The sequence below is a fragment of the Camponotus floridanus genome, unplaced genomic scaffold (assembly GCF_003227725.1).
Source record: "Camponotus floridanus strain SB8 unplaced genomic scaffold, Cflo_v7.5 scaffold365, whole genome shotgun sequence".
Classification (NCBI taxonomy): Eukaryota; Metazoa; Arthropoda; class Insecta; order Hymenoptera; family Formicidae; genus Camponotus; species Camponotus floridanus.
The window spans coordinates 37450-48818 of NW_020229509.1; the positions used below are offsets into that span (position 1 = coordinate 37450).

At 27.8% G+C, this 11369-nt stretch overlaps 2 protein-coding genes across 2 annotated transcripts; both read right to left on the reverse strand.

Annotated features, from left to right (window-relative positions):
• Window positions 1-1071: 1071 nt before the first annotated feature.
• LOC112638773 (cytochrome P450 4C1-like) lies at window positions 1072-4166 on the reverse strand. Its single transcript, XM_025410987.1, has 5 exons — window positions 4067-4166; window positions 3368-3595; window positions 2984-3093; window positions 2635-2725; window positions 1072-1121 (listed from the first exon to the last, which is right to left on the reverse strand). The coding sequence occupies exons 2-5, from the start codon at window positions 3519-3521 to the stop codon at window positions 1072-1074; spliced, it is 405 nt and encodes a 134-aa protein (XP_025266772.1). The 5' UTR covers window positions 3522-3595; window positions 4067-4166.
• A 5234-nt stretch (window positions 4167-9400) lies between these two features.
• On the reverse strand, window positions 9401-10229 carry LOC112638769. The gene is made up of 3 exons (XM_025410982.1): window positions 9997-10229; window positions 9637-9919; window positions 9401-9544 (listed from the first exon to the last, which is right to left on the reverse strand). Coding segments are annotated over exons 1-3 (378 nt in total). The 5' UTR covers window positions 10090-10229; the 3' UTR covers window positions 9401-9542.
• Window positions 10230-11369: the final 1140 nt, after the last annotated feature.

An 11369-nucleotide genomic window follows, 5' to 3' on the forward strand; every position in this document is an offset into this window, starting at 1 on the left:
TTCCTGCAATATTTTCAAGACTTTCTTTTGCTTTCTTCTTGGATGACAATGAGAATAATAAATCATTATACAACCAAGGCCTTAATACTCTTAAACCGAAATTCAATAAAACTACATAATTTCAAATGATGATATAATTCCAATAATGTTATTTTGTAAAAGCTTAATTAAAACCATCATGAAATTAGTTTAATGTTTAATAACCATAGATTGTAAGATATATAAAAATTTAAATCTATATATGTTACAAAAAAGTAGAATTTGTACTAAAAACTTTTTTAATTTTATCAAGGCTATAAATTTTGATCAAAGAATAATTACTTTACACATTTTGAATACAATTTATTTATTTTTTTATTGTTCTGATAATTTCAACATTTTAAAAAATACAATAATTATGTAATAAATATTTAGTGATACATATACAATAGATCTTGATTAATAATTTGTGACTTGTAAACAAAGTGCCGTTTTCACTAAGTTCATTTACGTAATTATTCATTAATTAATTTATTTTTCAAAATGTATAATTTAATGTATCACAGTTAATAGATCATAGAAAGAGTTAGAAAATGAGATTTATAAGTTAAAAGATGTGGATTATAAGTTAAAATATCATACATTATATACCATATCTATGAATTACCTGTAAAGTATTAATTCGGTTATATCGTGAATGCATTTCGATACTTTCATTGCACTCGCCAAATTTTTGCAAAGAAACCGCCCATGCTAGTTTCTACAAATACATTTAATTAAAACAGTCGAAATTATTTACAGATGAATATTTTTGTAGATTGCTTTTTTTCAAAAATATTGAATATTATCTATTTTTTCTTGTTTTGATACTTTGTGTAGACATTATCTATATTTATTTGAAGCTATAATCACTTAGAATTAAAATTCCTGTATACATAATGCAAATAAAGAACCACTTACCGCATATCGCACTTAGCGTAATGTTACTAATAAATGGTAATAAATCTTTTACAACTGTCCTCCGACATCTTCAAAGATTTTTGTCATGTAATGCTCTCCTTGATTAAGGTATCAACAAACTTATTTAATATATTAATGGAATGCAGGTGTTAACATCTTTCGCCGCGCCCGCCACTTAATCGCTAAAACAGAAACAAGATAACACAAAATTGTGCTATAAAAGAGAAATTGCAAATATCGACGTAAATGTAATTATGTTATGTATGTTATGTATATATATTAAATGTTATTATTTTGTAATTAAATCTTTATGAATTGGCAGATAGAAATAAATTATTATAAATATATAATATATAAATATATAATATATAAGGTACATATAATATATATATATATATATATAATATATATATATATATATATATATTTATATTACATATAATATATAATATATAATATATAATATATAATATATAAATTAATAATAATTAAATCTATTACTGATAGTACAATCTATTCGTGGTGGTGTATTTGATTTAACTGAAAAAATATTTCTAAAATTACCAGATAAAAATAAATTACTATAAATATCTAATGTATAATAATAATATAAATATATAAATATATAAATATATAAATATATAAATTAATATTAATATTAATTAAATCTATTACTGATATTACAATCTATTAGTGATGGTGTTTGATTTAACTGGAATATCTCTCTTATCTATTTCTACCATTTATAACAATATATACGTGCATCACAGCGAAATTATCTCATCTGCAAATTTCTTTTTTATTAATTTTTGTAACACAGAAATATAAATTCGCTATTTAGGATAATATTCTATTAGTGTTTTTTGTCTTTAATGACAACAACTATAATATTTTTAATTTCAAGTTTATTTTTAATTCAGACTCGCATAGATGACACTTCATCAGAGCTTTTTTTTACTGTAGTGTAATACTAAAAGTAGTAGTTTTACTACTTTTAGTATTACACTACAGTAGTAGTAGTATAGTAAGTATTAGTACTTTTAGTAGTTGTTCTACACTTCCCGCGAAATCTCGCTTGTAAAAAGAAATCTAGTTTTGTAATCAGTCTAACTAATATAAATTTAATAAAACGAATCACAGCATAGTGACATCAATATCTCGCAGTTACCCTAGAGTTATATTGTGCACCGCTACGGATTAAAGATAAAACTAGATATGTAATATATTTAAAATAACAAATGTTATAAGAATAGGTGGCGCCGAATAATAAATATAAAACAAATACACAAAAAAGCAAGTAAGGCCACCGATATTAAAGGTTGACAAAAAAAGATTTAATTGTAAACGCGTGTTAAATTACAATCATGTTTAAAATTTCAAGATACAATAATTAGCGCAAACGTTTCAATCCTCTCCGGATCCTTTTCAATGCAATAAATAATAATATAAACTAATCCGTTGTATCACGCCCGTAAAAGTCATATCAAAATCGTCAATAACGTCTTTTTCAACCTTTAATATCGGTGGCCTTACTTGCTTTTTTTTGTATTTGTTTTATAATATATTTAAGTCTAATTGTAACATTTTATTTGATTTTTTGTGACGTGGCTTGTAAACGAAATGACGTTTCACAAATTGTAATAGAAAAGTATATATGTACTTATACATATATTAACATTATTATATTTATATTACCTGTACTAGTTACAAGACCTGTATTTAACCAAGGATGAACAACGTTATACAGAAAACTTTTCTCGATGTGCTTAGTACTGCTTAGTATCGTCTGAAATAATCGAAAACAGAAATATGTATTATTCAGTTATTATATCACTAAAATATCTTAGATATACTGATATATTAGATATACAAATAATTTATAAATTGTATCTCTGTATTTTATTCTAACCTCGATGGAGTATCAATTAGGATTTCATTTTTTTTAAGGAACACATTTTATCAGTAAAAATCTTTCTATAAATCGCAAAACTCTTCAATCTAATCCACTCGTAATGTGTATAGAGAATGAAATTTCTTGTATTACCTCTATATCGTCTGGATGACGGATACCCACTCCATATATAAAAAAAAACCCGAATTTAATAATGGGATAATATTCATCAGACAATTTACAGAAGAGCTTCCATAATTTCTCTGAAAATTATATTATAAACATTAATACACACAAATGTTTTGACTAATTTTATTTTCAACATTAATGTGCGCTTCTATCCAAATACGTTGAAAACAGATAAATAATAATAAAGAAAATGAATTGCAAATTGTTACTGCAAAGAGAAGTAATCTACATGTAATACACTTGATAAATATATGTTTCAAAATAAATGATTTATGAATTTTTGCTTGTGTACGTAACACAGATTTCGTTTGTCAATTAATGTAAATAGATTAGAAATTTTGTATTTACCTTCTGACACATAGCATTGGAGCGCATTGCCAATAATCGGAAAACCCGATGGTCTCGGTATAAGATTAAGAAGTTGTCGGTATTTTTTATGATACACATAATAATTATATACCAATAAAATAAACATAGAAAATACCAATATAGTAATGAACATTGTTTCTTAACCGTCCCGATGTTTCTTGACTATTTGACTACTTTTTTTTAAGCTTCTTCCGTTTGTTTTTTATTCTTCGTACATATATAAAATGTCATATATAAAATAAATATTTTTTAATATATACAAAAATAGATATTCGATTTTCGACAATATTTGTAATTATCTTGAGAAGTTAAATAAATAATATAATTATATAAACTATATAATTATTGTTTAAAAGCTTATTTATTTATTTTATTTGTTCTTTTTGTTTATTTAATTATGGCGTAACGATTTTGATATCTAATAACATCGTATTAAACATTTTCTCAAAGTTAATATAATGTGCATTTTAGAAGATAATAATATGAATATTGTAACATATTATATAATAATTTAATAAAATTATAACAATCAAATAAAATTAACAATATAATATTATAATATTTGAAAGAAATTTGTGTTAAAATCATATTTCGTTTAACATTAATTATGGTATTAAATTGGGATTTTGCAATAAAATGTTATAAACTTTTATTTTATACAAATTTTATAAAGATTACCAGATAGATTCTATGTGCAACGATCAATGGAAACACATAACTCAAATGATTAATTTTAAGATAGAATTATAAATCTTGTTAAACAGATGCACAAGTTTAACAAAGCTGCATAAACTGATAATAAACATCTGAAGCGTGTATTTATACTGTTCTTCCACTCAAGCGCATATTAATAATTAGAACTCTTAAGAACCAGGCAATTTAATAATTCATTAATCATTTCAATTAAAGACAAACGTTTATATCTAACGTTTTTATCTTTATCTGAGAACATAAAAAAATGATTATGAAAACCATTTTGAAATTAGATTTAATATTGCCAACATTGATTAGAAATAGCGATTGTTTCTATTTAAAATGTATCGTTTTCATAATCAAGATATCAATATCAATATTAACAAAATAAGGAAAACAATTTTATTTTTTTACAAATTTTTACATTATTCTTCCTAACACTTTCAATTAAATTTCTTAAATAGGCGTGCTTTAGATAATAAATCATTTAGAAATTTGTCATCTCGAATTATCTTTAGCAAAGTTAACGAACGACGCTAGTTGCTATTTTTGAATTTTATTTCAATTTCAATAATTGCTCTTATCGTTTTTTTAATCGCACATTATATTTCGAGAGAGATTTTATTTAAAAAAAACATGACAAAAGTGTGATAGGCATTTTGATGAGACCTAATATTGTAAAAGTCAATTTTTTTTAATGGGGTATTTCAATGTAAATGAATAATTTTTCAATATAAGAGGACAAATGAAGATATATACACATGTATAATATACACATATGTGTCTCTTAATCTATATATTTAAAATTAATCAGAATCGAAAAAAAATATTTGTGCCAGTCTTTTGTAAGTTTTTTTTAGAAAACTCATCTTTCTTTTTTCCTCTTTTTTTTTTTAATAAAATGTATTTTATTTATTAAAGCACATGAAAGTTTGATATAATATGAAAATAATATAGGACAATAATAAAATTTCGATTTATATAGCTTTTAATCAACAGAATGAAATTCTCGTTCCGTATCTCCATTTCAGTTAAAATAAGTCTCTATAATATTTATCTTACATTTGCAATAAAATAATATTATACATGGGATATAAACGAGAATCTCAAAGAAGTCCATCCAAAGATTCTAATTCGCTAAATACAAGTTTTACATTTAAATATTATTAATTTAATGACTCGATTATTTGCGTATAAATGTTAATCATTAAAAATGATTGACATTTAAAATGATTCATTAAAAATGATTAACATTTAAAGAGCAACATGATAAAAACAAAGTGCACGATCACGAAGGAGTTGAAAAAAATTGTTGCGCAAAAGAATATTGTTGAAGTGTTTTTTATTGCTTATGTTTCTTTTGTCTTATTTTTTAACAAAAAATAATGTTATTACTTTTGAAAATTGCTTTTATTAAGAATAAGGACAGATACAAGTACTATTACAGAATTGTATTCATTCGATTTAATATGTTTTTGAAATATTAAAGATGTTATACAAAGAAAGTATAAATCCGAAACTAATACAATATAAGAAACAGATATTATAAAGATGATAAAAGATTTAATTATCAGTAGAATATATCTATATATATATATATATATATATATATATATATATATATATATATATATACATATATCCCAGTGGACACCAAAAAACGGCGATAAGAAAGGCCTGATGTAGCATATAGGAATCTTAATTATTTGAATGCAACTTTTGCTCTTGCATTTACAAATAATTAATTTAATAAATATACTGAGAAAAAAATATAGTTGCCGTTATCATAATTTAACTATAAAGTATAGTTATTTTTGGCGGCAACTACATTTATATAGTTATTTTAACAGTGTGATTTATAGCAAATCCAATAATATATTATTGTTATTGTAAAATTAGTATATTTTCATGTAACTATATGTATGGCACACACATAACTGTCATTTTTACATAGTAAGTGATACTATAAATATGATGCTACTAAAATGAAAGTAAAAGGAACTATATACTATAATAATAAATCGTACTTACATTAATAGTAAAATATTATATTTTTTATATATAATTAAGTTAACAATGTATGTAGTTCTCATAACTTTATAGCTTATAAGATACGTTCAATTATGAAAAATGTATTATATGTTATTAAGAAGAATTTAATTATATAATATAATTAAATTAAGAAACAATAATGCTAGGAAGAGCGCTCTGATGCGCAGCACATGTGGCTCTCTGATGTACATGTAAGCAACGTCCTCTAGTATTACTGCTCATAAGAGAAAAAAAAATATACTTTAGACTTCGTCTAATTGTAAGTACCAGTCCTTTATACACATTTCATGAAAAATTGAATACCAGTTAGTCATCATTTATGATGTCGCCGCGTAGCGACAAACGAAGAAACACGTGTCACACATCTCTTTTCAATTTCAATGATATTTATAGTATAAATTTGCAGTTAAAAATATAGTTAAATGAACTATTAATATAATCACAGAAATGTTTATATATATGATTACTTTTTTACCTTTTATAGTTATATAGTTTATCTTTTACATAGTAAACATGTTGAAAAATAATAAATAGTGAAACAAATGTCAAGAATATGGTTACAATTATCATAATTGTGATTGTGTAGAAAAATGGTTATTTAATTTACCATATGTTACTTGATATTTTACTATATTAATATTTCACATTATCATAATTTATAGTAAAATTTTTACCTTGATTGACTGAACTACTCGTATAAAGTTATTTTTACTAACATTCTAGTAATAATAACTATAAAAATGATAGTTGCAACTATAATTATTTAATTATGCAATTATAGTTGTAAAACACTTTTCTCTCAGTGTGTGCAAACGTTACCGTTACAAACATATACAGGGTGTCCCAAAAGTCCCCGACCGGTCGAATATTTCATAAACTATACACTTTAGAGAGAAATGTTTCCGACAAAAGTTGTATGGCTTGAAGGGGGCCATCAGATAGTGGCAATGATTTGACCTTGGAGAGTCATTTAAAGGTGACGTAAAGGTCACCTTCAATTTCTTAAATGGAACTCCCTATGTTTTATTACATATTCGTGTAGCTTATCTCGAGAGCTTTCCAAAAGCACTATAATAAAGTATTTCTTCATTGAGTACTTTTCGAGTTATAAGGCTTGAAATCATTTCTTAATTTTGCATAAATCATAAAATATCTAGTAAAATGTTCATTTTTCGATTATCTTACCTTAATACTTTTATGTACAAAATAATGAGAAGTATCAATTGGTGTAAAGAAAACACATAGTTGTTTTTAAAAAAAATATGTTAATTGCAAATTACATATTTTTTTCTTAAAAACAACTATCTTTTTCTTTACGACAATTGATTCCTCTTATTATTTTGTACATAAAAGTATTAAGATAAGATAATCGAAAAATGAATATTTTACAAGATATTTTACGGTTTATGTAAAATTAAGAAATGATTTCAAGCCTCATAATTCGGAAAGTACTTAATGAAAACTAACTTAATTATAGTGTTTTGGAAAGCTCTCGACGTGAACTACTAAGAATATTTAATAAAAAATAAGGAGTTTTATTTAATTAAGAAATTGACGGTGATCTTCACGTGACTTTCAAATGACTCTCCCATGTCAAATCATTGCCACTGTCTGCTGGCCCCCTTCAAGCCATACAACTTTTGTCTGAAACATTTCTTTCTAAAGTGCATAGTTTATGAAATATTCGACCGGTTCGCGACTTTTGGGACATCCTGTATAGTACATACGTAAAGGTAATCGCGGTAGCGCCGGTTGATATTCCATTTCGTGCCGTTATGTAAACGTCCAAGTCAAAATCTCTCCTTTGTTCTGACGCTGATCGTCTCGCATTTGCAATTACACAAATCACCGCCGCGGAGTCGCGCGCCGGTGACTTTTGGAGCGGCTGTGAAATCCGACCGCAGACTTCGTCATTGGACAGAACATTTATTTATTATATATTTTACATCCGCAATTTATAAAATAATCTTACGTAATGTGAAATTTATATAATGGTTTCCGCAAATCTTATTAAAAGGGGACGACTTAAGGGGTATACGTTATTAAAAAAATATTTGTTCCACTGCTTATGAATGATGTATAGGGTGTAAATAGTGTTATGTCTTAATAGCATCTTCATTATTATTATTATTACTTTACTTATTCTACTTCATATAAATTCCAGGTAATTCAATTCCATTAATGGAGGAAAAGAAAAGTGCCACTAATAATAATCGATATGTCTATAATTATTTATACATACAGAGTGTCCCAGACTTAACGAATCAGCCGTTAATAGCAGATTCCTGAGATCATTTGGAGACAAAAATTCTAATACCAAAATGTTGAGAAAGACTTTATAAAAATGTTCAAATTACCGACTACTATCGTATCGAAGACACAATCGCGCTCACTGCAAAATCCTATTTTTTATTTTATATTGATCCTTCTATCGATATCGATATTATTGCGCTGTACGCGGGTTCTTTGCGTTATGTCCCTGAGCACAAAAGAACGTAATGCGTCGATTGGTAATCTTTAATCTCCTGTAGCGCCGAAACTACTTCTTCCTCAACATTTTTATATTAAGATTTTCGTTTCCAAATGACCTCAGATCTATCATTAACGGCTGATTCGTTAAGTCTAGGACACCCTGTATAAATGAAAGATACATTATATTTTGTTTATTAATGATTATTGATTTGTTTATTAATGATTGTTAGTAGGTATATAAGGCGGGTTCTAACTCAGGTCCTCTCAGGGGGGTGAGGCGCGCGGGGGATTACGGTGGCGCGGGGGAATGACGTCACGCGGGACGGAGGGATTTCGGCGGCGGCGCGTGTTAGATGTTTTATCGCAATATTGTATTACATGCCCGATTGATAAACAATATTGCGTACGAACATGTTCGGTTTATAAATAATATAAACAGCAGCATTTCTTCGAAATGCATCGCATGCGAGAGCAACGCGTGCGAGGGAGAGGGAGCGATGGCGCGAGAACAACGCGTGCGAGGGAGAGGGAGCGATGGCGCGAGAGCAACGCGTGCGACGAACGAGGCTTACAACTAGCGAGAGAGAGAGAGACTTACAACTAGCGCGAGACGAGACTTAAATTAACACATGGGAGATAACGATACTTATAACTAGCGCAGAGATGGGAACGCAAGGAGAGGCATGCGAAATAATTAGATTTTTTTTAAATTAAAATATATATAAAATTTATTTTAAAATGTGTGTATGTGTATATTATACATATTTATGTGTGTGTGAGTTAGTGTGTGTGTATGTGTATTTAAAATTAAAATTAAAATATAAAAATATAAAAATATAAAAATATCAAATGTAATGTTATAATAAAATATAATTATAAAAAATATATATAATTAATTGGGGAGGGGGGGAGTTGCGCCGGTTCAGGGGGAGGCGGCTCCTGTAACAAAAAAATATATAGTAAAAAAATATATATTATAATATATAGTAAAAAATATATAGTTATAATAAGATTTATAAAAAAATACTTACATCTGTGTTCCCCATTACACATGCCATTGGGTGACCGAATCTCCCCGGGTGCCCGAATCTCCCCGGGTGCCCGAATCTCCCCGGGCATCCAAATCTCCTCCTCCATGTATGGCTCTTCCCCGAAGAGTCGTCTTAGGTCGAAAATGTCATCGCCGTCCGGCGGACTCTCCGGAGCGTCACCCCACATGAAGGAGAGGTCCTGTCTCCTCCCCCGCCGCTCCGCCCGCACCCACTGCCGGTGGTGGATATTCATAAATCCCGGTATTTTAACATCATACAGGGACTAAAAATAAAAAATATAAGTATTATGCACAATAGATGTACAATTTTTTATAAATTATTCGCAAAATCAATACTTACATTCCAATCGAAGACCAGCTTCATCAGCAGGACACAGAGCAAGTCTCCAAAGGCCTGCTTCCATCCGGCGCAGTTTTCCAAGAGGTATTCCATTTTTTCTTTTTCTTTACGTACTCTTCTTAACTCGCGCACTCTCGGAGACTTTCTGATGCGACAACGAGGTCTCGGTCCGAGATCGTAGCAGAGACACCATATGCAGCCATCTCCAAAACGTATCGTAAAACAAAAGTATCGAGTCTACAAACAACTGCACTATAAAAACAGCAGTATTCTATTGAAAGACAACGCTTGAAAGACGACGCTTGAGAGAGAACGATGGCGCGAGGAAAACGCGTGCGAGGGAGATAGCGAAAGGAATGGGAACGCAAGGAAAGGCGTGTAAATAAATACATTTTTTTAAAGTAAAATATATATAAAATTTATTTTAAAATGTGTATATATTATACATATTTGTGTGTGTGTGTGTGTGTGTATTTAAAATTAAAATTAAAATATAAAATTTAATCCGTTATATTATAGAGTGCCCATAGCTCATCAAAATTTACATAACAATCGTTATTATGATTTCTACTTAGATCTCCATTCAGATTATTTTGTTCTCCATTCTGATCTCCATTCAGATTTTTCATCTCTCCTGAAACATTCTCCTACAAAAAAATCACCTAAAAAATAATTACTTGAATATTTTAAATTAATTTCGTAATTATATTAGCAAAAATTATCCGTTACCTGTACATTCTCTTCCTGTTGTTTTTTCTTTTTATATGCATACTTTTTGTATATAATTTCAGGCGGACATTTACATTTACGAGATTGACATTGTGTACAATACCGCGTTATATATAATAATTTATGATGATTACCAGCAATGCATTTTCTAAAATCATCATATTCAATCATCATATCATGATAAAAATAATTCCAGATTATTAAATCTATATACGTTTGGTTTATGCCCGTTGGGATACGTATATTTATACACGGCGTGTATGTACAGTCATTGATACACCTATCTACCCAACTGTAATCGACATTTAATTTAAACCGCGAAACATTATCGCGGTAGTTTATATCGCCAAGGTTGACTATATAGAGAGAGAATTTGATAATATATGAAACGTCACTACTTTATTGTTCAAGGTTACTGTGCGAATGATCGTAAGTCATAAAACGTCGTTGAAATATTCTATGAATGATTGTAGGTTAAGAAAATTTAAAGCATTGGTCGAAATTTATTCAATTTTAATAAGTATCGTTAGAGAAATTATTATAATAAGCGAATATATCAATAATCGAAAGATCATAATAAAATTAATTTCTTTATCCTCTTTTATGTTCCCTTTTTCAATTTTTATTCGCAGTAATTAATGATT